The sequence below is a fragment of the Pogona vitticeps genome, chromosome 8, assembly GCF_051106095.1.
Source record: "Pogona vitticeps strain Pit_001003342236 chromosome 8, PviZW2.1, whole genome shotgun sequence".
Classification (NCBI taxonomy): Eukaryota; Metazoa; Chordata; class Lepidosauria; order Squamata; family Agamidae; genus Pogona; species Pogona vitticeps.
In genome coordinates, this window is record NC_135790.1 from 27,396,841 (window position 1) to 27,422,253 (window position 25,413).

The 25,413-nt window shown below is 48.6% G+C and overlaps 1 protein-coding gene across 7 annotated transcripts in view; it reads left to right on the top strand.

Annotated features, from left to right (window-relative positions):
* DIXDC1 (DIX domain containing 1) overlaps positions 1-25,413 on the top strand; it is a 53,840-nt gene that overhangs the window by 11,764 nt on the left and 16,663 nt on the right. For 3 of the 7 annotated variants that reach the window (XM_078379586.1, XM_072979299.2, XM_020793069.3), the window contains 5 exons: positions 10,180-10,309; positions 12,342-12,467; positions 14,071-14,338; positions 14,948-15,055; positions 24,736-24,845. In XM_078379586.1, coding sequence (XP_078235712.1) covers positions 10,180-10,309; positions 12,342-12,467; positions 14,071-14,338; positions 14,948-15,055; positions 24,736-24,845 — 742 coding nt within the window. Of the gene's footprint in view, positions 1-10,179; positions 10,310-12,341; positions 12,468-14,070; positions 14,339-14,947; positions 15,056-20,995; positions 21,723-24,735; positions 24,846-25,413 lie in introns of those variants that run through there. The other 4 variants (XR_013538202.1, XM_078379585.1, XM_078379587.1 and 1 more) reach the window with 2 other exon arrangements.

Consider the following 25,413-nt stretch of genomic DNA (forward strand, 5'->3'; position numbering starts at 1 on the left):
AGAACGGTGGCATGAGAATATGGCAGGTGGTAGGTTGCAAGATTTGAAACAAAAATGCAGGCAGTGAGATCTTGGCTGTGATTTTTTTAAAAAAGACAACTCCTAAATATAAACATTGCAAAATACCTGTTAAGAAACTTAGGGCATGGTTACACTATTGAAATAAAGCAGGTGGTGGATTGGGGGCTTTGAATTTGGTTTACAGTCACATGGTAGCCATGTGGTTTTTGGATCGGTGTGTGTGTTCTTTTGGGAAAACTTTAATCCATTTTTAAATGGTGTTATACATTAGTCAAGGGGGTTACATGGGCTTTTAGAATTGTTGCATTTGAGGTTTTGTCCTGCACCTCCTTGCCCTCCTGTTGGCTTCCTCTCACAGCCACTAGACACTACTGTTGTGATGTTATTTTTAATTCTTATTTATTTCTTGCAATCTGGCATAGCACTAGGATAGAATGACAGATGGAAAGAAAAATAAAGACAGAGGTTTTCTAGGCTCCTCATGCATTCACACAGAGATAGGCAGGCAGGCTGGCAGACCTGCAAAGACACAGAGTGTGTCTGCCAGCGTGGAGAAGAAGAGGGAACAAACAGGGCTGAAATTGACAAGACATATTGACTAGGCTTGTGAAAGGAGGGGCCCTGAAACTGTCCAGGCACATTTTGATCAGGCTTTCCAAAGAGGGGAACACCATTCAGGCTTGAAACTGATCAGAGACATTGACTAGGATTGTCAAAGAGAGACAGAAACAGAAGGGGGGAGCCTGAAATTGACCAGAGATGTTTTGACTACATCAGTGGTTCCCAGTTCTTGGACTGTAATTCCCAGACACCTTCACCAGCAGCTGTGTTGGCTGGGGTTGCTGGGAATTGCAGTCCAAGAACACCTGGGATACCTGTTTGGGAACCATTGGGTTCGTTTGGCTGGCCTTGCAGGAGTCGCATACACATGGGGTGGAGAAGGAGAGGGAGCGCAGAAGGCACACACAATAAGTGGCAAATCCCATAGACCCAATTTACACTGACAGAGGCCTTCTGATATGCCCGTAGTTCCCAACCTTCTTGGACTGCAACTCCCAGAAACCCAGCCAGCGGAGCTGGTGGTGAAGGCTTCTGGGAACTGCAGTCCAAGAACACCTGGGTTACCCAAGGTTGGCAAAACAATTCAAAATAGATTGATTTCTCAAGTGATTTAAAATAAACCCTTGCAGCCAAGTAAAATACTTTGCTTTCTAACAAAAAACAAAAAACACACGCTTCCCTGTGTTTAGTCCCTTTTAAAAAATTGATTTTGCTAGACCAGATTTAAATACAGTTTTTCTCCCATGCTCTTCGTTGGATGGGCCAGGGTTCATAGGATAAGGTATGAAATGCATGCACTATTTTTTTCCTATTGCATAGTGTGTGCGCTTCAGATACCTCTGTGTTTTTACCATGGGAGAACTCTGTTCTCCTTATTATTTCTTGTTCCTTCTTTCATGGCAGCGTTTGAAAGATACTCTGCTGTATCCAGAGTGTTGATTGCTAGCCCATCTGTTCATTGAGTACCAAACAGATGCTTCCTTAGCCATGACAAAAATATAGCCAGGATTTTATATTCTCCGATTTCTGTACAAGAGCTTGCGTTACGTGCCAGTTACCACTCTGAGCTCCTTAAAGACAGCGGAGGATGTGAGTGTGATATAAAAACAAATGCTTTTCTCTCCAGACAGTGAGCTGTCTGGGTGAGGAAAGATGACTAAATTTAAAAGGGTTTGATTCCATTTGTCAACAACCTGTGACTTGGCCATACAGTACATGGAAAGGGTGTGTGTTGTGTGTGTGGGGGGGGGAGTGATTTCTTTCCCCGAAGCACCCGATGAGAGAGGCATGACTTAGCAGCCTTTCAAATAGCCCTTTGATTTCTTCAATAGGATGGAACTGGTTGAGATTTCTGATGAAAACAGCCCTTGGCTTCAAAGCACGGTCAGTAGCCGGTCAGAAGAATATAATTGTGAAGGGCAGACTCTGTTCCTTGTGTAGCAGAAGGCAAGAATATGGAAATACTCTTTCAGCCCGAGGAGGTGATCATGATGAAGAACAATCCTCACCCTTATAAAAAAAAGCAATGTGTAGGAAGGGTGGTGGTTGATGTTTTACTTCATGTCCCTCTTTCACCTTGTTCAACTCTTTCCCGTCGACGGATGCAAGAAGAGGTACACTTACCTGTACAGGATGAGATACAGAGATTTCCAGCCTATGGGTACATCTGTGTCTATTGAGGGGAGAGGGACACGGCCCCTTTCCTTTGGTGGTTTGTCTGGTTTTCGAAAGCCGGAGAAGCAAGGCAAGTCCATAGGATTGAAGCAAGAAGCCCATTTGTGTCCTTCTTCCCCGATCTTCAATCAACTTCCAGCTTCCTTTCGAAACAGACTAGAAAAGCAGGTGGAAAATGTTCCAGCTATTTTTAAACTTACAGAACCTGTTGCTAGGCACTGCGGAGGTACTCAGGCAAGAGAAATGGGAATCATTATAAGCTGGGGAGACCATCTGAGATGGATTACTTACGAATCCTTAATATCTGCCCCCCCCCCCCCGGTTTCACCCTAGCCGTCCTGATTGCTTCTTTCTGGTGGGAAGGATGGAGTGAACTGGCATTAAAGAGGCAAAAAGGGGTGGGCTAGCTGCAATTTAAGTGATACTCTCAGACACTCAGTGCCTTTGTCACAGCAAAACCATCCAGAAAAGAAAAGCTGCTATTTTTTTGTACGTGGGTGGGTAGGTAGATCCATGACCCACTTTAAGAAATAGCAATGAAAGTAGTAGCAATTATTCAGCTGTTTCTTCTTGGATTGCAAAGGTCTGGTGCACATTCCCTAGCAACCATCTGGTATAGCCTGCTTCGCTGTATGGCGGAGACTCAGTCTGCTGTCCGTTGGTTTATTTTTTTTTAACTCATTGGTCTGCTAAGAGGCTACAGTTGCTTGTGCCTGCTTTCCAGAAGGACACTTTCTCTTTTCCTGCCTCCAGTCAAGTACCTGGACCACTTTTCCTCTGCCACCTTGACTTTCAAAAACCACAAAAATGCAAACTGACCATGCTCTGGCTGGGAGATTACCACGATCCTCTAATTAAGATAATGTCTAGGAGCTTAGAAATCATGCAAAGTCTTAGGCACGTGGCGTTGTGATGCAATTAATGCCGTGAGCTTCCTTGCTTGGTGCAGTCTGCAGGGCCTGCAGGCCTCCGAATGTTCTGCAGGGAGAAACAGCCCCCTGGCTGGCTTTGAGTAGAGACAGTTCTTTGGCCGCCTTCTTAAACTTGTTTTGCAGGCAGTCGTTTAGAAGAAGGGTGGGCAAACAGATGCAAGCAGAGCAGCGAGACAAGGCTTAAAAGATCTATCACTGGAAACAAAACAACCATAAAACCACCCGTTAAATGAATTTATTGTTTTGATATGGTTGAACTGTATAATTCATTCTCATCACCGAATTGGGCCCTCTTCCTCCACAAAAGTTGTAGAATGGGTGCAGGAGGTCCGTGGTGGATGAACCTTTCTTTCTTTTTCTTGACATTTGCCCTTCACTTACCGTATATCTGTTGCAGGATAACTATTGACATGCAAAGGGACATGGCTTGTTTCCACCTGTTCTTTCGAGAGTCACCCGCTTCTCCCTGTAATCAGGTAGGAAGTGCAGATAAGCCGTTCAGGGAACTAAGAAAAGCGCAACACGCTTTGGATGCCCAGTGTCATTTATACTTTTTAGGCAACCTCAGATCATCGCTCTGCCTCTTGGGTGCTGGTTTAGGCTTTCTCCCAGTCATGCCTTTAACCTGGAGTCTGTTTCCAATTCTGCAAGCTGCCCTCCTCTCGGCCAGGTTAGATAACCTGTCCAAAAGCAAGTTGTAAGCCAATCCTGATTCTTGGCCTCTTGGTTTCCAACCTGGATTAGGCAGCCTCTTCCTCTTCTACCCCTTTAGTTGCTATATTGTTCATTCTTGTCTCAGGGACCATAAAACCTGTTGCCTGCCCTCCCCACCCCCCAACCCTTTTTTTTTTTGGATGCACACAAAGTGAATCCAGGTTTTTGAAAAGTCAACACAATTTGTTTGTTTACTTGTTTTAGAAAAACAGATCAGTGAGAAGATGGGCGCATGCCAAGCGTTCACAGAACCCTTTTAAGAAGGGGTTGAAGTCCAGACATTGTCTAGAATGAGCTTTGCTAAAACAAGGATCCATAGGGTCCCTTCCAACTCTGCAGTTCAAAGGTTATGATTATTAAAAGGCATGCATCGTGTAATCTGGTTCATCTCTTTGAATTGCTGTATATAGGACAGACCTTACACTCAGTGGCAGGATAGAGTTTCTTCCATCTGTCCTACTTTTGTGCTGTTCTCGGTTGCCTGAGCCTGGATCGGGACCACTACTCTATAGCAGCACAATAGTTCCTGCCTCTCCTCTTGCTCCTCCTTTTTTCCCTTCCCTGGATGAAATTGCACCACTATGAACTGCCGCCGCATGTGGTCTACAGCTTGCCTCTTCCAACAGCGGTACATCACGTGGAAAACGGTGGTGCAGACAACCCATTTGGTCTGATCTCCTGCCCCAGCCGGGCGTTCGTGAGACAAGTATTGTAAATGTGCCATGTATTGTTCAGTTCCAGGGCCCTTTCCCTGGCTGGACGTTCTGCCAAAGGATTCGTTGCGATTCAGCGACTGAACGTAAACCTGTAGTTCTTTCTAAAATGTTGCGCTTTCAGCAACCAAGAATACAAAGAGCGGAAAGGTGAGAAGGGAAGGTGCACCTGAAAGAAGCCGCTGCTTTCCCTGCTGTAGAGCTAAAGTAAAGTCCACCCTCTTTTGGAACCTAAAGCCGTGTTAATATAAATAGGATTATGCCTAACCCCAAGGCAATCCCAGCTGTTAGTACTTTGTAAGCGGAGAAGGAGGGAGAGGGGAAAAAAACCTGCATTTTGGTTTGGGGCTCCCGTTTCTGTCCCCGATCAATCGATCAATCGATTGGTCTGCTGCCAAAGCTCAGAACCACCAGTGCTATTAACAGCAACAGATAAGGAAGTAAACTGCGGAGGACTAAGGTGACAGCAGGCCAGGGAAAGTGGGGGACTTTGCGCTCCTCCGGTTTACTCCTCCCTTGCCACTCCTGGATACAGTGTTCTGCGTCTGCAACCATCAGAAGAAGCTGGCAAGAAGCTTTAAGGGAGATCTCCCATGGCGTGCTGTTTGGAAATGCCGATAAGGAGCCAGAGAAGAGCCCATCTATTGGGTCCCAGGGGGGCCTTGTGTTCGGCCGGAAGGACACCGGGGGGTGGAGTAAGTGGCTAAATCTTTAAACCAGCTGTTGTCCAGGGTTAGCATCTTCCAGCATGTTGCTCTGTGCGCTTCTCTTTGTACACATCCGGAGCTGATTTTTGTCTTTTTTTATTAGCTGCGTTATTGTACGATATATATTTGTTGTGAAGCTGTGTGTTGCGTGTTGTGTGGGAGGGATTAGGGATGTGGTCGCTGCCCAGAGGGGCTTTCATTGCCCAAGGTGAGGATGATGACAGTAGCAGTGCTGTCTGACGATCCTGCTCCTTTGCAAGGTTACCTCTTTAGGTGGAAGCAGATAAGCCAGCCATTAGAAAATCCGTAAGGGCTAATTGCCTACAATGGTTGCCAAAGGATCATCTCTCAGCTTCTGGATTTTGCAAATGAGTTTGCTTTGATTTGAAGATGGTCTTTGGGACTTAGGTTTGGAATTCCTTTGAAGTCAGGTGTTCTCAAATGAGAAAGAATACACCAGTCACATTCCCCGCCCAAAAACTGAGTTGCTTTCAAACCTAATGATGGGATTCTGTATCTATAATGCCTGCTTCTGCCTGTTATAGAGAAAGGTGGTCTGGAGTGGGCGAGTGCAGAACCTACAGAAGGGCAAAATAATAAAAGTTCAAATCCAGGGCATCTTCCACCTGCAGGTACAAATACCTGGAGAGGCGCACCTAGATAAAGAAGGGCTGTCAGAAAAGACAGGTGTGTGTGTGTGGGAATTCTTGTCTTCGCCTCTGCACAATTTCGTTCATTTTTGAACACAATTATCATTTTGAGAGCACAGTGGTCTGCGTCCTGTTGTATAGCTAGCTGTGCCTACATCTCTTGAAGTTGCTAGAACCATTGCAGATTTTCCACCAAGGCAGAAATCAAATCCAGGATGCAGTTGCAAAAACTGATTTGTGCAATCAGTTAGACATTGAATTTGTGCAATCAGATATGCAGGACCGCCCTAGAGGGAACTCTCTATCAACTGCTGCAGGCATAATTGCGCTGAGCGCAACAGGATTTCAGCCATGTGTGCTATAGGGAGCAGGTGAAAGGCCGAATGCATGTGTAAAGGATGCAGCGGGGTACAGGAAGTAGTAGTTGTAGAGGTAGAAAGGAAGTGAAAACTAGAAGCTCTTACATCAGTAAAAGCCTGGCAGAAAAGCATTGCCTGGATGGAGATTCTCTTAACGTAATTGGCAACATACAGCCAATCTGTTTGCTTAAGGAGACGGCCGAGTCCTCATAACCAGCCGCACATGTAAGGTCTTCAGGGGAATTCATTTATCCACAAATAAAAGAACAGCGGGTAAATTTTTAGACTTTAAAGATGAAAGCTACTAATTAATCCTGCATAGAAATCTTCCCTAGGGAGACAGAAATGATGAGAATAGAAGTGAAGGTAATGCTCGGCTTTCTTTCTTCATGCCCTGCCGTTGTGTCTAGATATCATATATAACATTACTTCTCTTGGCTAATAATTCCCAGGGGACTATGACCGGTGTCCTCTTTTTTTCCCTTCTCTTTTTCCTTTTTATCCTTTTTGGTTAGTTCTGATCCCCGAGCGGAATTTCTCATCTCATGTTTAATGTACAAAACAAACTTTTAATTAAAAAGAAAGGCAATAATGTGAGCAAGTTGCAAATGATCTGTAAGAAGAAATAAGGAATGGGCCAGGTTTACATTAACAGAGAAATGCTAGATAGAAAAAGACACAGTTTGGGCCTCATTTGCTGCCTGACAGGTGTATCGTCGTGATTAAGGTAACAAATGGAAAGCACATATTTTGTATACACAGAACCTTGCTGACTACTGCAAAACACTGAAGGTGGAAAGTCATCTGGCTTTCATGTGAGACATGAGATCCGCCACTTAAAACAGCTGACTGTGATCCATCCAAGCTGTACATACAAAGAGAATTAAGGAATGTGGGCGTTCTCTCTTCTTATGCCGAGACCGAGAAAAATACAATTTCTTGCAGGATGCAGGCATGGATTTTGGCAAATGCAAGCTGTATTTATTGAAATGAAGCTGCAGGCTGGCCTTGTATTCTGTCCCTCGATTAAGGATTCTGGTATAAATGCTTTATGGTTTCTTAACATTCTCATGGTTTAATCCAGACGCACAGGCATGTAAAAAAGTGACTGTACTCGTACAAGGTGCTTTCCATTTTAAAAATTAAGGAATCTTGAGAGCGGTCCAATGGCGTTGCAGTATTCTTATGTCTGTACAATTTAACGCTACGGTGTTGTTTTATACTGAATAGATGTTAGCCTCTTCTTACCTCTGTCGCCTGCTAATCTCTCTACTTCTAGGAACAGGGGATTTTTCCTTTTCTAAGAACCGAAATCTCTGCGGAGTCTTGCAAGAGAATCGCAAGTGCTGAGAATTTTATGGCTGTATCATAAGCCTCAAAATGCTATGGTGGTGGTGGGGACTCTTACATTCTGAAGGGGAGCAATTACCCAGGTTCCTAATTAAATGAGAGTCTGTAACCACTGGAGTAGCTCGTTGTGAGACTGGCATCACAGTTTGAACAGTGACAAGGGAAACTGTCTGCCTTCAAAAGGAACTATTAAAGTAGAAATTTGCAAAGGGTGTGACAGAGAGAGATGCCCAAGAAAATGAAACACAGATTTCTGTCCCCAGTGTAGTAGATTGGACAAAGTGCTCTGAAATGACCCATTGAAAGCAATGACCCAATGATCAGGCTTTCTGCTAAGAGATGATTGATTGGAGTGTCACCCTTTGAAGTCAATAGGGTTTCATGGAAGAAGACCCTCAGAGGAAACCCTCTTTGAGGTCAGCAGGGCTCAGGCTGGTTGTTCATAGAAGTCTCCTTGATCGCAGTAGGTCTATTCCAACTCTGAATTAGTTTGGACCCCCACTGGCTGGGTTTTCTCAGGAAGTGGTCTTTGGGTCACAGCATTAGACGTACGCCTGGATTGGCTTCACCCTCGGTTAGTCTCTTTTAAAATTATCTTTAGGTTGTCCTGCTGCCCCAGGAGTTCTTAATGCAAGATGCAAAATAAGATCATTTCCAGGAAAAATGCCGTTTCCACCCATAATAAAACTAATAGTGAGTATAGTTCTAAAACATGATTTAAATCTATAACTGTGAAGCATAGGAGTTAGTGTTGACTCGTTTCCTTGATTCTGGTAAAAAAGAAAAAAGAATGGGCTAGCCGATTTTCTTAAGGCTTCTGTAGGCTGTGTGATGTAATTGGGGGGGGGGAGAGATTCTGCACCCTCCAGAGAAAGCTCTGCTTTTAAAACACGCAGGTGTAATCTCCAGCAAGAGTTTGAAGCAGAGTTTCCTTACACGAAGACATTACAGTTGAATGGGGTGCTCCTATAGGAAGTGTTCTGCTGCACCTTTGGATCAGGCATTTAGAGAACCTGGATCAAGAGGATAAGAGGGATGCCTGAAGCTTAATAGGGGTGTAATATTCTCTCCATGGCTAACACCAAAGGCAGCTGCCTATGCCCTACCCCATTGTGCGTTAGAGTCCAGCTCAGAGCTATCCTCTTGTGTATGGTCCTACTCGTCCATTTTCTGCATTTTCTGCAGTGCACTGCATTGTATTGTTGCTGCCTACATCTTCCTCCTATGTTTTTGCTGAGCAAAGCTTGCTCAGCAGACCCCGATGGTGGGCCAGCTTTCTGAGCGAGGCAGGCCTTGCTCACATTGCCCCAGGACTGAAGTTGGATTTCCCTTGTCAGGATGATTAGAAGCGGGAAGCGTGATCAGAATGTGACTTGGGGGGGCGGACCGGCTGCGTGGGAGAATGTCCTGTGGCTGACATGGCCGAGAGGATGCAGACGCCGGGCTTAAAACATGCCGTGTCGGTAGAATAATGGGGAGCTTAGCAGAGGGGGAAACAATCCCATAAAAGGGGTAAACTTGATTCTGTGGCCTGAATGGAGCCGCTCTTGTTGGTCCCTGGAGTTCCTGCATGGCCTGCTGCGGTGAAGGGGGGGGGCAATCATGTTCTTCAGTGTTAACACTGATTTCTGAGAGGTGCGTGCATCCGTAGTCTTTGCATTTTGTCTAGAAATACCCAGAGCATAGGCTACCTAAACACTGGAAAGAATGCATACAATACATAAAATGCTGTTTTCCAAAAATGCCCCGAACAAACCTTAGTTAGCAGGGCAACCCAAAAGCGCTCTTTGCCCATCATCTAAAAGCGAAGAGGGTCAAAACTCTCAATGTCACCATCTCCTGTACCTCATCCTAGTGGGATGGGGGTGTGAAACAGGATGTTTGAAGAAGATTGTAACACGTCCATAGGGTTGAAAAGGAGCAGGTAATGCTTAAAGAGGCAGTTGGGGGGGGGATTACGTTTCAACCATCCCTGCTACATAAGCTGCAGATGAGGAGTTGCGACCATCTGTTTAGGCTAAAAATGAAGACCACACTCATTGTGGAACCCAACTGCTGATGCTTTGCCACCCGGTAACCACAGGCTGGGTACAAATGAGGGATCTGTCTCACCGTTGGCTCTCTTTGCGGGCCTTGTGATTTTTCTTGCGCAGCTTCTGATTGTCTAGGGACAAAAGAGTGGAACAACCACCGTGTGTTTGAGCCTGTGTGTCTGCGCCATGAGTGACAATGCCTTCATCATTTAAAAACTAGTGTTCCCTTCCACGGTCTCCGAAAGCAACGTCAGCTGCAGCCACCTTCTCCGGCACCTCTTCTCACCTTTGTGTGGTTTTCACCTTGATCCCCGTTGCATGCGCGTGGCCGTACCTGAGCGTAAACGTCTCTAGAGCAGGTGTCCTCCTGCATTCAGTTCCCCCTCACCTGCTGCTAGTGCCAGATTAGGGCTGAAGTCTGCAAACATCTGGTAACGGTGTGTCTTCTGGTTCCCTTTCCCCCAGCAACAACTGCAGGCTTATGTGGCCTGGGTGAACGCCCAGCTCAAGAAGAAGCCGTCGGTTAAGCCAGTGCAGGACCTGAGGCAGGATCTCCGAGACGGGGTCGTCCTGGCTTCTCTCATCGAGATTGTAGGTCAGTATTGGGGGGGGGGAGCAGGTGCTGCTCCTTGCAAACGTTTTAGTATTGCTTCCATGGGATGCCCAGCAGAGGTGCGCAGGGCAGGAGACGGTCCGTGGGTGGACCTCCGTTCCAGAGGTGGCCGTTCAGAATTCAGCTGCCCAAGACACTTCTGTTTGAAAGTGGTTCTCGGTGCTCAGACGGAACAGCAGGCTGAGCAGCTGCTCAGCATGTGGAGTGCTAAGGACACACCCTTACGTGGTATTTGGTAGAGATGGGAAGGCCTTGGAAAAAACTGGAAAAATTGGGGGGGGGGACAGAGTTTTTTTTCCATTTTTTTCCAAAGTTGTGTTTTTCCCCAGAAAAATTGAAAAAAAAGGGGGGGGAGTGTGGAATGTGTTCTTCTACAATGATAGAGAGATAATGTGTCTGTGACATGGTATTCACACTATAGATCATGAAGACCTTAATGAGACTTTATGTATTTAAGTTCTCTGAGAGCGTGGTGTTTGGGAACTGGGCAAGAGAAATGGGAGTGGGGAGGCTGGAACAGCCAAGGGCCAGAGATGGAGAAAGTCTGAAAATTGCCATTTTTCCTGCCGGGGGAAAAAAACCAAGGGAAAAACGTGTTTGCTTGGTTTTCCTGGGAAAAATGGAAATTTTCGGAAATTTTCCATCAGGGCGGTTTCACATTTCTGTATGCCCAGCCAGCATGCTACATCCTCAGAAGACGGTGGTTGCAGGTCCGTCGCTGGGGCAAACCCCTGTCTCATTTCCTTGCTAATTCCTCCCTTGCTCATTCGGAGGGTTTTGTGGCTCACCAGGAAAAGCTAAAAGGCTTTCTGCGGCTGACTCCCACGCTCAGGAGCTGTTCTAAAGAAACAACAAAAGGATTTCCTTCACACACACAATCTTACTTTTAAGTAGCAGTGGTAGTAATATGATCTGCGTTTAATAAGAGCCTTTAATAAGAAGTGCTAAGCATGTAGAACTGAATATTTTGAGACAGAATGGGATTTCAGGGGAAAAGGGCAAGTCATTTCTCCTGCTCCAGAAGCTGCAGGTGAGGAGTTATGCCCATCAGGTTGTGCGGGAACAGTAAATCTGATGATGTTTGTAAACAATGCCATTATTTACCTATTTTGTGTGTGTGTGTGTGTGTTGAAATCAAAATGCAAACAAAGCCTTCAATAGGACTATTTACTAGGTAGCCATGTGGCCGGTTGTGTGCACAGGGGCTGCCTGGGTAGCACAGTGCTTGGTCCCATTCCTCGCTATAAGGAGGTTTCCCAAAAAGCTGCATGACTTTGATAATCTCAGGTGAATCCCTACCAATCAGTCAATGGCTGCATTTTCCAGCTGGATCATTTTTAAAAAAAATTTTTTTGGAATAAATGCCACAACATATATGAAATTTAGATGATGCTGCTGGAAGAGGTCCCCTGGAATTTTGCCAGGAAGACCTCAGCTTTATGCACAGTTTTTAATACTTCCTTTAATAGCATTTACTGTTGTTGGTTTAACTTGAATCAACTTTGTTAAAAACAGATCAAAACCGAACCGTCTTGTTCGTTGAATTGCCTTTCTTGTTTTCAGGAGAAAAGAAGAGGCAAGATTATTATAAAATTCTGGCACAGAGAATCTTTCTCTCTTAGTGTTTTCATCCAGATTTGCAGACTAGAGTTTCCTCCCAGGTTAATATTTATTTGTGAGTAGGAAATGATAGGGCATGTAATAAAGTCACTGGATAATGCTAGTGGTTTCAGAGCAGCACGCCAGCAGCTGAACCTGGGCGGAGTCCAGTTAGTACAGTGGATGAGGAAGACTCCCCCACCTTGCCTGCTTTATTGCAGGGCATCCGAGCCTTTCAGCATGCCAGGAGGATGGCAAAACCACTGCTTTTTTTCTTCCCATCAGTCCTTTGGGGGAAGTGGCTGGTGGTGCTAACAATCATCTTCCTCCACCTGCGGCCGTTGCTGTGCTTGGCACTTATTGTCAGGCAGGTTCATCCTCTACCATCCTTAGAAGGCTTTCTTCTCTTTCGCAGCTGGAGAGAAGCTGAGTGGCGTGCAGGCCAGTCCCGCCAGCCAGCAGGAAATGAAGGAGAACGTGGAGAAAGTCTTGCAATTTGTGGCCTCCAAAAAGATCCGCATGCACCAGATGTCCGCTAAAGGTGAGGGCTTTTCCGTCTTGCGTCTCTGAAGAAGAAGTCAGGAAAGTTACTTGTTTTTTTGGAATCCCAAAATGTCTCGGCCAGGGGCCATCCCAACCAACTGGGAGGTTCTGGAAGCTGGTCTGAAAGGAAGTGGCCTTTCTAAACTCTTTTTGCACCAATGAGACCGAACTGCTTACCCATCCCAAGCAGCAGAAAGAAACAGTCATCTTTTGTCTCGCGTTTGTCAGCATTTCCGTAGCCGAGCACAGTGGAACAGGGCGTGGGGGAAAAAAGCCATCAAATACAAATTCAAAAGATACAAAAGGCAAATTTGCTCTGGCACCAGGTTGGCCACAAGCATCACGTGAAGGCAGAACAACCTTCTCCCTCTTTGGTTGGTTTCAAAGTGTCCTCTGTGGATTTTTTTTTAAATGGTACCTTGAGGCATTGGGTGTGGGTAGCGAGGGACATAATGGCTCCGTTTGGAAAAAAGAAGCATGTGATCCTGGCCCTTTTTCCTGGACGGGAGAATGACGGCCCTGCAGGGCAGAGGCATCAGCTGAGCATCCTCAGTCCATGAGGAACGTGTGTGTGTGTGTGTGTGTGTGTGTGTGTGTGTGTGTGTGTGTGTGCTCTTTGCACCATCTGGAGGGACTGTATGGCATTCTCTCTCTCTCTCTCTCTCTCACACACACACACACACACACACACACACACAAAAGTAAGCCTGGTTCACTGGAAGCAGAGCTTGGAAAAATTACTCGGCCATCCAGGCTGGGGGTCCTGGGAGTATCAATCCAAAAAAAGTAACTTCTCCAAGTTCTGCCGAAATATTCCCAGTGGCCCTGAGACATCTTCCCAGGCACAGAAGCTTTTGCCGTGCAGTTCAAATCCTGCCCTGTAGGTGGCAAGCAGTGATTTTATTGGGGGGGGGTCACTTAGGCTGTGTAACTACATGTCCAATAGTGTGAGATTTGCTCTGCTTATAAATTTGAATTTACTGACCATGTGGCAGAAAGGCTGGTTTTAATCAGACACACCCTTTTGGCTCCCCCCCCCCCGCCACTGGGGCTTCTACTTTTTTCAAGCCAGAATGATTCAAAGGGGCTCATTCCCCCACATGAGGTTAGTTGGGATACCTTCTTGTAAAGATGGAGGTGCGTTGGCAGGTGGCCTTTCAGTGACATAGGTACTTGAAGCATTATGCTCCCATCCTCTGGTGTGTTCTCAGAAGTCCTAATGAGTGTGAACTACCCCTTAAAACGGATATGTGGCTATAGACAGCTCCAGATCGGCTTCTCTCTTTCCCCCCACAAAGTGCATTTCAGCTTAATTTGTGTCCAGATTTTATGTGTTTTTTTAGCCTGAGTTGGCTGCCACGTATACAAACAGGAAAGGTTTATTGTAAGGACGTCAAGGCTTGGCACAGGTTGAATTACACATAATGGAGGGTAAAGAAAGGACCGCATGCATTGCTGTCATTTTGGGTGGCCACTCACTCTGGGGTCCTTTGCCACTTCCCCCCTTGCGTTCAACTCCAGCACCTCCAGTGGGACTAGCGAGTTCTTGCTGGGCGTCAGGAAGGTGACCATCCTGCTCGGGCTTTGATTGTGTTTTGCAGACATCGTGGATGGAAACCTGAAATGCATCATGAGGTTAATCCTTGCCTTAGCAGCTCATTTTAAACCCAGCTCAAGCAAGCCTCCCTCTCAGGCCCCACCCAGCATGGCGGGAAGGAGCCCAGCGGGAACAGGAGGGGCACACGCCTCAGCCAGCCACCAGCCTCATTCTGCCCCCACCACCATCGCGCAAGCTGCGCTGGCGGCGCTGGCAGACAATCGCCAGGACGTCTTGCGTTTGGGACGCGATGGGTTCCGACACCAACAGAGGTACGAGAAACAATGAGATGTTGGCATGGATGGGCTCTATTTGTCTTGCCATTTTTGTCCGATGGTTATCTTTGAGGCTGGATTGCTTAGCAGCCTTGTTTTGGGGGGCAAGAGTTTGTGGGGGGAAATTAGGGTGTGTTTTTTTTTACTTCTTCAGCACACAACTTTGCACATCTGCTTAAGATGCCTTGGGAGTATTCGCCCAGAGATTTTGGCCTCTACAGTGGGTGTTTGAGATATTGGAAGTGCAGGCTGATGGGAAGAGTGGAAAGGGCTACTTCTTTCCATGCATGCAATTAATTGTTGCACGTTGGATCAGGTGGGGCTCCTGTCCCTTTCCTACAACCTTCTTTTAGCCTGCTGCTTTCTTGTGCAGCTGAAGTTCAGACGACAGAACCGGGGAAGCCAGGAGCTGTCGAGAACCTGGTTCCCCTTTCCAGAGTCATCGCTCTGTGCAAAATTCTGCTTGCGTGACTTTGAAAACCAGAGTGAGGCGGCAAGGCTCATTCAAGTCCCTTGGGATCTGCCTCCTGAAGAGTCAGTCTTGAATCAAGAGCAGACTTATCTTGGCTTTCCCTTCCCACCCCCTTTCTTCAACTTTATCTCCAGGAACAGCAGCCTGGATGAAGAGATTGAGCATCCGTACTGGAGCGTCCGGGCGCTGGTGCAACAGTACGAGGGGCAGCAAAGTGTGCCTTCGGAGTCCCACTCCTCCAGGTAACGGAGAACCCCCCCCCTCCTCCTCCTCTTGCACCGTTTTGCTTCTTTGGAATCTTTGCTTGGTGTTTTCTCACCCGGCAGAAGTGGCTTTGAGAAGGGGCGCTGTTGGTTTCAGGCTCAGGAAGAAACAGATCCCTGATGTGAATCTTCCTATCTGGGATGTTGGGTGGGGGGGAGGGAATGTGTGTGTTACTTGCTTGCTCTGTCCCATACCACTTAAGCCCTTTTGCCTTTGCCCCGCAGAGGTTCCGCGCCTAGGCTTCCGTGACTTCTCCGCCCAAGTCTTTCTAGCGATACTTTATAATCCATCTAAACACAATATGTTAACATTTATTGTGTTCCTGTGGTTTTCAAAGGGGAGGATTTCGTGGCCACAAGCCTTCAGATTCAGCAGTTTTCAAGAACTCCTCCATTAAGAGTTGCACAGAGACATAAAAGGAGAGAAGTGGAAGCCTTCTCAAAATAGGTCCCCACATTCGAAGTTTTCTCTGAAAAGCCCTCCCTTTTGCTACGTCTGTGGGTCTTGTGGCTTTCCGGCTTCCTCTGAAATCCTCACAAGTGTATAATCAGAAGAACCTTCCTTGCTCCCTCCCTGCAAAATCTGAGCACCTGTTACCTGCCTTTTCCTTTTCTGGTGCAGGATTCCTAGGGCACCATCAGAGATCAACACTTAAAAGTGTCTTCTTTCTCTCTGTGGGAGACACGAGGAGGAGGGGAAAGAACCTTTGATGGTGTCCTGGAGAAAACCTGGCACCCTGTTGAGGAACCTTTCATGCCCAGCTGGGTAGGGAAAAGCTGGTATTTAAGTCCCCGAGATGGTTGCAGATGGGAAAAGAAAAAATAAAATAAAATAAAGCTTGCTTTCTGGGAGCAAGAGCGGCTAAGGTTTCGCTTCTTCTGTTTTTGCTCCTGTTGCCCTCAGCTTCCCCTGGCCTTTCGTGATCCTTCCATCCTCAACTCCCCCTACCTCCCCCCCCCCAATTTATCTCGATTCCCACATTCACAAAAGTTCTGCAATGAATTAATTTCCGAAAAGCCTTCTCCCATAAACAAAGGCTCCCTCCAGCCCAGGCGTTTTGTACTGAAACGTGGGGACGAGGAGGGAGGTGCTGCGGTTGGCGCTGGGTGGACTTCAAGGACCTTGCCAGCGAAGGGGAGCCTGGCAAAAGAGAGCTTTTTGGACTGGGTGTTCGACTGCAATTACGGCTTGTTTTTAGGCTCCCTCAGGCTCCGTGTGTGGCTGCCTGGCTAGTTTGGACAGAAGAACATGTTCCTCCTTGCTCTGGCAAGTTTAACAGCCTGTGGCTATGAATGGAGTAGCCCAGTTCTATGGGTCAGCTGTGATCAGGGCTGCGGTGGACGTGTCCAGGGAGTGAAGGTTGCACATGGATGCCTGCACGCTGAGGTCAGGCCCATCCATGTACCTTTGTGCATAAACTATTTCGAAAGAGTGAGATGGTGTTTGGGATCCTCGAGGTCCAACACCCCCCCTCCAGCACAAGCCTCATTATCAGGAAACAAATTATTTGCCTTCTTGCTTGTTAGTGAATGAGACTAAAACAAAAGCAGATGTGGGGGAGGGAGGGCCGGAAGGCCACTGACTTTTAGAGGAGGAGCAGCAACATGGGTGTCTGTTCATCCCCTCCAAGGACTAAAGTAGATTTAAAAAAACAGAGAAGAGGTTCTAGTGGCGGTGGCTGCTCTCAAGCGACGTGTTGGGTGCACAGCTGCCTTTTTTATGGACAGGCTCTGAATCCACCCCTCCGGCTCTGAAGGCATTCAACCTGCCAGCCCACGTAGATCCCCCTTGCAGGGAGATAAGGGGCAGGGCAGGGCGTTTTCTGGTTCAAGGAGATGCATACGGTGGGGGAAAAGAAAAAAAAGAGAGAAAAAGACAACAATGAGTGGAGAGACCCGGTGAGATGCCTTGCCCCTTCCCTCGCAACTGGACCAGCCCCTTGCTGAGGATCTATGGGGAAAGGAGAGACAGTGCCACTGGAATAACCCGGGCGAGGGGAGAGAAGAGCGGAATGGCTGCTCGTATGAGCTCATTAAAAACTGCACGGCGCATTTCACAAGGAGGTAGCGTGATTTGCCTACAGAGCCCTGGCCCGAGTCCAGGGTGGGTAATTACAAGTCCCCTCGGGGGGGGGGGTTCCCTCGGCTGCCCTAATTGGCAACTGCCTTCCACTTCCTCCTCTGGCGAAGCCTTGCTAAACAGGGTCCTGGCATTGGGTGAGCAAGAAACTGGGTGATTCCATCATCAAGGAGTGATTTTGGGGTCTATGAAAAGTGCCTGTTTTGCATAGAAGCAGGTGCTGCCCTTGGGTCTGCCGTAGACCAGGACCTCTGGATAGCTCGGTGGAAATTATGGGATAGCCTGGTGGTTTAAGGCAACTGTCTGCAAACCCAGACCTTGGGAGCTCGAGTTCCCCACGGGGGCCTCCTTGACAGGGGATGGACTTGATGACCCCCCCCCCCCAGGGGTCCTTCCAGCTGTGCTGTTTTCACATTTTATACCTCTTTTGACTCCTGTTTAGCAGCGTCAGTTCTTGAGAGTATACTGGGAGCCACATAGCTACTGTGGATAAAGCTTTCCCATACCATGTTACACCTTGTCTTGGATCCGTAGCCACAAGGAAAATCTGTATGCAGAAGGGAGCCGGTATTCTAACCATCTTCCTATGAGTAGGTTTCCTATTCAGACAAAACCCTAGTAGGGCTTTTAAAAAAAGTGCTCTAAATGTCCCTGAGGCTTTTTGACTCCTCCCTGCAAGCGTTTTACTCCATGTGCCGTTATCCTCTTAGCCTCAGAGAAGGAAGACAACCCCAAAGATTTCCAGGTTTGATCCAGGGGGCAAATTTCCCGGGGTTCTCCAAACCCCATGGGGCTGAAAAGCAGGCAGAAGGACCAACAGCCGGTTAGGAAGCTGACAGGAGATTGTGTCAAACTGGAGTAAAATGCTTTTTAATTAAGCTCAGGACTGTGCTGTGATGTGTAATTAGATTTCAGTCACAATGTCTCGAGAAGGGGAGAGCTTCTCCCACCCATTAAATGTTGGATCTGTGTGCTGGCTTTTACAGACAAAGGGCAGAAACGGCATTGTCAGGCACAGCAGCAAGAACTCAAGGGAGAGGTTTGGAAGGGAAAGATAAAAAAAAAAACACCTGTAGTTTGCATCCATGTTATTGCCATCAAAAGCAGTAGTTTCTCCATGTGGATGGGACAGAGTGTGGCAGGGAGGCAGTAAACGTGAACATGTTATTGTAGCCTCCATAATAAAGTCCCAGATGGAGAGATCAGTCAGTCTGCCACACAGATGTGCCCTCCTTGTGTGTATGTGGCTCCCAGCTGTGCCAAACACACGTCTTTTCCTGTGTGAGAGCAGGGTGATGATTGAATCTTTCAGGGAAAAGTGTCTGTAGCTGAGGATAACCCAATCCTTAATGGCCCCGGCTAGAGAAGAATTACCTGTCTCAGGCACCATCAGAAAAGGGAAGGATTTGTGTCAAGAGTGTGTGTGTGTGTGTGTGTGTGTGTGTGTGTGTGTGTGTGTGTGTGTGTGTGTGTGTGTGTGTGTGTGTGAGAGAGAGAGAGAGAGAGAGAGAGAGAGAGAGAGAGAGAGAGAGAGAGAGAGAGAGAGAGAGAGAGAGAGCTGATCTGCATAAGGAGGGATAATGGCTGCAGGGTAGATACAGCCTACCCTCAGAGGACAAATTCAAGTTTAGTCAGCATCAAGGCTGATTTGTGGCATTTCTAAAGATGATGTAGCTTGTCCGTGAATTATTATTATTTTTTAAAATCTAGGTCATGTTCTGAAGAACATTTTCTGCAGATTAGTTACACCTAACACGCTTCTCTTGCCACCCTGTTGTATTTGCAACGCGGTCGGCAAGAAGGATGGTTTTATCCCTCCAGCTTTTTTCATATGCGTGCTTATAGTAGGTGGAGGGTGGTTTCTCATCGGGGTGAGCGGGTCTGGTTGTTCAGGACTAGCGCAAGAGTGACAGGACATTCCCAGCCACCTCGTGGCGGAGGGGGAGCTGTGTCTCCATGATGGAGCATCGGCTTTGCACACACCCTCTCTCTTCCATTCCACCTGGAGATCTTCTGTTTCAAAGGCGGCAGGCTGACTGAGCTGGGAAAGACCGCTTTCCACAACTCCTGAGTTGCTGTTTCTAGTCAGGAGCCTGCAGGGTCAAGTTGGAGGAACCCACTGTTGACTTGGGATTAAGGTGATAGGGGCGGTCACCTCCTCTGGCCCCGTGTCAGAAAGAGCCTGGGAATCTTTTACGTATCCTTCCCCTGAGCAGAGGGCAATGTTTTTCATCCTGTGAAGCTTGCTTCCAAGAAGACGAGGAGAAGTCACATCCCCACACGTCTAAAGCAGATATTTGCTTAAGATTTGACAAGGTGCATAGAAACAGTTGCAACATACACAGTTGCAACATACACACAGAGGTTATAATGGCCAGAATCCTATGAGGGCGGGAGCATAAATTGCAGTGGCAATTTGCTGCTAATTAATGAGTTTCTACCTGGATTCCTTGTTGCACGCCTTGCCAGAAGACTATTGCCCAATAGTCTTCTATGCCTTCTGGGAGAAGAGCCAGCCTGGGTGGCCTTGGGCAAGCTGCATGGTAGTCCCAGGGCATTCTCAGAAGAAGGGAAGGGGAAACCACTTCAGAGTACTGTCTACCTAGGAAACCCTGAAAATGGTCACCATAAGCCAGAATTGACTGGACGACACATAGTTATCAGCTGGCTGGATAGCTCAATGGTTTAGGTCTCTGGCTACAGAGCCAGAGTTTGGGAGTGTGATTCCCCCCCCACTGTGTCTTCCATGAGAAGAGCCAGCCTGGGTGGCCTTGGGCAAGCTGTAGAGTCCCAGAAATGCCCCCAGAAGAAGGGAAGGCGAAAACCACTTCTGAGTCTTCTCTACCTGGAAAACCCTGAAAACAGTCACCATGAGTCTTGACAGCATATTATTATTATTGTTGTTGTTGTTGTTGTTGTTGTTGTTGTTGTTGTTACCCTACCATTTCTTTTTTTCTGTGAGAACCTGATGCGTTTTAGTGATAGCCATTGCCAGGAGAAACCCAGCTGTGGCGGCCATAACCAAGTTATTGGATGGCTGTCTCTGCCTGTGTGCCTCGAGATTTTTCCCAGCTGCGAAGCGTGTGACCGTGAAGCCTCTGGTGACTGCGACGTGCTCGGAGGGCCACCGGACAGTCAGGACCGGCCACCGAGGCGGGCGGGCGGGCGGGCGAGCTACCTGGGTTTCTGCCCCGATTCCTTTTTTTAGAGCTTGGACCACAGATGAACCATCCTGGCTTCAGAGCGGTTTCTATTTTGGCGTGCTGCTGTTTTTAAACTTGTGTGCCTACGACGCACCTACCTCGAGAGAGAGAGCGAGAGAGAGCGGCTGGGTGCCAAGTGGAAATCTCAGAGCTTTTGCCTCTAAAGGAGCAGAAACAACATCAGTGCGGGGGTTATTAAAACCTGCCTGGGAAAGACGCACCCCTGTTTTATTCGTGAACACCCTCCCCCTTTTTAATTTTAAAACAGAGGGGCGGCCTCTGCTGGTTTCCCACCTCCCCGAGATGGCGAGGTCGCCAGAGGTGGGGTCCTGAGGATACGGAGGCGCGCAGAAACGAGAGCCGAGGCGCAACCTGGATCCCCCGCGGAGCCCGGCTGCCCCGATGGCCCAGGATCGCTCGGGAACCTTGCGCTCTCCAAAGTCAAGGCAGCGGATGTGAATCCTGCGAGCGCAGCCCCGGCCCTGCTCCTCGGAGCGCCTTTCCCCTTTCCTCCCTCCTCTCCCGGCCCCTCCCCTCTCGCCGACCATCCTCCTCCTCCTCCTCCTCCTCCTCCTCCCCCCCCCCGGGGGTTTCCGCCCCCTCGCGCAGCCCCGAGGACAGCAGCAGCAGGGGGGGGGGACGACCGAGCCGCCGAGGAAGGAAGGAAGCAAGCAAGCAACCAGCCACGCGCATCCACCCACCCATCCACCCACCCACGCGCGCGCCTGCCTGCCTGCCTGCAGAGAGGGGAAACCAGGCTGGCTGCTCCCGGCCGCGCACCCTGCGCTCCCGAGGCCGGGATCCAAGGGCGGTGGATCCTCTTTCTACCCCCTTGCGCCTGGATCTCCCTGCCTGGCCCCGGAGGAGGCCGAGACGGGATCCTCATGGGATGAAACGCGGGGCTTGGCACCGAGACCGCTGCCCTTGCTCTTGCTCTTGCGAAGAATCCCGAGTTGACGTCAGACCAACATGCAAGCCTGCAAAACAACCGGCGACCGAGCGGGGCTGAGGACCCGGGCGGGTGGATGCTCGGCGGCGGCGGCTACCTGCCCAGAGGACGCCCGTGGGCTTCAGGCTGATGGTCGCCGAGATCCGGAGCTGCTGCTGCTGCTGCTCGGCTCCCTCCTTCCCGCTGCGAGCGCCTTGCTCTCCTCCCGCGAGGGAGAGCCCGCCCGGCCAACATCTCCCCGCTAGTTTGACGGGAGCCGCCGCCGTCTTGGGCGCAGGGCGGTCCGAGCACGTGAAGATCGGGGACGGCATGCCTGGGTCGGGGAGGAGCCCGAGACCGAGCCTCGCCGGGAGACGGGCTCATCCGTGAGGCCAGAGGTCGAGAGGGGACCATGGGTGGGAGGCAGGTCAAATGGTGAGCCTCTCTCCGGTGGGGGCCCTCGCCCTGATTTCACTCTCGGTGCGGCCCGGGAGGGAGGGAGGGAGGGAGGGCAGGATGGGGGAGAGCAGGTGGTTTGGGAAAACGGGCAGGATGAGACTGCCTGGGTTGCTCGGACCCCCACGCCGCCGCCGCCCCCGCCGCCCTGGTCTTTCATTTGCTGCTCAAGGAGGTGATGTTTTCCTTTCCCCTTTTTTTAAGCGAAGGCATCAGGCGAGACTGGAAGGAATTACGCAGAGCGGTTTCCCTGCACCATAAAAAAAAAATTCCTGCTGGGATTGATTTAATTTTACAGACTTAATTTCTCTGTGTTTCTCATGTGGGGGCGATGAGCTGGGATTTTTAAAAAAGGGGAACCAAAAATTTCCACTCCCTTGGGAAGGGTTGCTCAGACTATAGGTACAGTATTGCGTTCCCTGCAAAACGGGTTCATGAGCCAAATGCCGGAGGAAGGGACCTTCGGCTGGGGCCTTGAGGGCTGCGCAGGTGTGCCCTCCTCCAAGGTGTTGGCTTGCCTTTTTTGGGGGGAATGGCCAGAGGCCTCTCCCTGACCGTTCACGAGCCCATTGAAAATGTTAGCAGAGACCGGCTGGCGTGGTGATCTCGTGGACTGCAAACCTGAAACCATCTCTGTCTGTTAGGTTGGTCCTGAAATCCTGCTCTGTCTTCCTCCTGATCAGGTGCTGGGCAGTCTGTATTAAGCCCAAGGTATTTATTTAAAATTTAGATTGGGGATAAGCATCCTTCTGGACAGAAAGGACGACTCGTTTCTTTGGTGTAACATTGCCAGAGGTCTGCTCCCCACCAGTGACCAGCATCCGCTTGGTGCCACTCTCTCCTGCTTCCACCACACTTCACGTTGGCTGAGGTTGCCACCTGCTTAGCTGGCTTTGCTCCTGTGCCTTGAGCACAAGACCCTCTGATCTGCAAAAACGGAACAGGGGACGGTCATCCCGGGGTGCAGTTAAGGATACTGTAGTAAAAAATGAGAAAGAAAGAAAATAAAAACAACCCTCAGTGCCTTCAAGCTGCTTAAAGGCAGAACGTCAATGGTGGTGTAGGGTGATAATCTGGCCATCAGATGATTACCGTCTTTATGTCATCATTTTTTTTAAAAAAAGGAAGGTCACCAGGTTGATGATTCTTGATATCATGACTTTAAGCAAAACCTGAAAGCGACAGGCACCCTTCTTTTGTGGTTGGTCTCGAGCACCTGTTTCTTCCTAGTCATACTGTGCTGGTGCATGGAGGTTCCATTTTTCTATTGTGGCCAGTCGGTTTGTGCTTCCGGAAAGAGGCAGAATTGTACCCTTGTGGGTGTGAGCTGTGCTTTTCCAGTATACCTGGTCCTCACATCATGGGCCAGACTCCTTGCTTTGCTGATTCCTGTATGCTTATATTGATCGCATGGTTGAACAGCACAGCCCAAAACCAGGGGCAGATCGGAAGGTACCCTCCTTTCTGCCCTCCTGCTTTGGGATGCAGCTTCTTGCAATTCTGGCTTGGTTGCCGCTGGCTCAGCACATCATGGCGTGGTGAAGCTGCATCAGCACCGCTTAGTCAATAGAGCGAGCGGAACTTCTGAATAATTCTGCTCAAGATCCTTTCAAATAAGCGCTCGGTAAAGCATGCTTGGAACAGGTCATCTTTAGCTAAAGTTTGGGAGATGTTGTGTGTGTGTGCGCGCGTGCACATGCGCTAGTGTGCATGTGTGTACATGCATGGGTACTCCTCCACCCATCGCCATTCCAATGGTGAGGCTCAATTCAAAAGGGCTGGGAAGATGAGGAACATTTCTTGGGGGAAGTCTCCATTTTTGTTTTTAATCTCTTCTGGTTTTTTTCCCTTTTGTTTTGCTCTAGCTTTTGTTTTTTCCTCTCTCTCTCTCTCTCTCTCTCTGGGAAAAATGATACATTAACTCTTACTCACATTGGCAAGAAGGAATTCTTTGGGGACGTGTTAAATGGGTCAGTGAGTTTCAGATGCCTCTTGTTGTCTGGGTGATGGATACTGGAAGGATTTCAGGCGGGGGGGGAGGAGGAAGAGAAAGTTGAGGGGCTCGGCCCCGCAAGCAGCTGGAATGACTGAGATTGGAAAAAGAAAGAAAGAAAGAAAAACAGGAGATGGAGTTCAAGGACTGACTGGCCAAATCATGAGCTGGTGTCTTCGTCCTCATGGGAATTCAGTTTGCTAAAAATACTGTATTTGACCTCTGGCTGCAGTTGCACAGTGCCCTTAGAAAGAAATAAAAGCAGATGAGAGACGGGCTTTTATGGTTATTAGTAGTTTCCAGATCTTAAGGAAAAGGAATGCACTGGGACATGTCTGTAAGCAAAACTTGTGATGCACAGCATAGGAAACATCCTGTGGCTTTTAAGATACAGACTGGTCTTTCTGAACGTCTCTCTGGGCGTTTGTGTGTATGTGGGTGCATTCTGATGGCTCCCTCTAGGTATAAATAAGGTAGCTGAATGTATACACAAATGTAGGTGTACATCATCATCACAGGTGAGTCAATTGGGATTCTTCCTGCCTTGCTGGATTACAACCCCCATCATTCTCTAGCCAGTGGTGAGGAAATATGTTGCAGCCACCAGTGGTAGGAGGGGAGGGGGACAGGTGGGATCCGGAAGCCACTGACGATGAGCAAAGTGTGGGAGATAAACAACCTCCTTCATGCAAAGCATCACAGATTTCTCTCCATTTGCGCATTGGCGCTTTTCTGCCAAGTTTGCCAAAGTGAACTTCCAGTGGATGATAATGTTTTAAATTATTGGGATAGTGTTATTCCTATCAGTTCTCCATCTGTCCTGACTGACAGTCACACCCCGTTAACTTTCCAGTCAGTCCGTCAACACGTAGACGCTGCGGTGTGAGGTAGCCGAATGTCTTCCATGCTAACCCTATCTCACACGTCGAAGTGAACGAGAAATGCGATCCTGGCCTGTGAGCCCTGAAGTGTGTTTTCTTTTGTTATGCTTCCTCACAGCCTCACCTCGCCTAGCCCCATAAACAGTGCAAAGAGTGAGTCCAGTGCCACACCTTCAGAGGAGAAGGCAGGATTTGACCTCGTTCGTGAAGAAGGTGACAGTAGAACAGGTAGGGGAGCAAAGGGCGTGGCTGCCGGTGAGCCTGGCTGGGGGTTTTGGGGGTGGCGCGCGCGCGCGCGCGCGTGTGTGTGTGTGTGTGTGTGTGTGTGTCAGTGTCAGTGTCAGTGTCAGTGTCAGTGTCAGTGTCAGTGTCAGCTGTGTGTGGTTCTCCGGCAAAACAGACATGCCCCATCTCAGAATCACTTGCTTCTTGTCTTAGGACTGTGATTTCCACTGATACACATATGAAGCGGTAATGCTCTTACGATTAATCAACTTAACATTTTTTTAGAATCGTATGATATCCCCTACTTTTGATTGCCATATTTGGGGGAAGGGACACGATCAGGAGATTTGAACACGGGGCTCCCTAGTCTTCATTTGGTTTGGTAGCCATTGCACTGTCCCTTCCAAGCTGATAATTCAAATTTGTGTTACAAAGCACTTGTTGTTGTTTAGTCGTTAAGTCGTGTCCGACTCTTCATGACCCCATGGACCAGAGCACGCCAGGCCCTCCTGTCTTCCACTGCCTCCCGGAGTCGGGTCAAAGTCATGTCGGTCGCTTCGATGACCCTGTC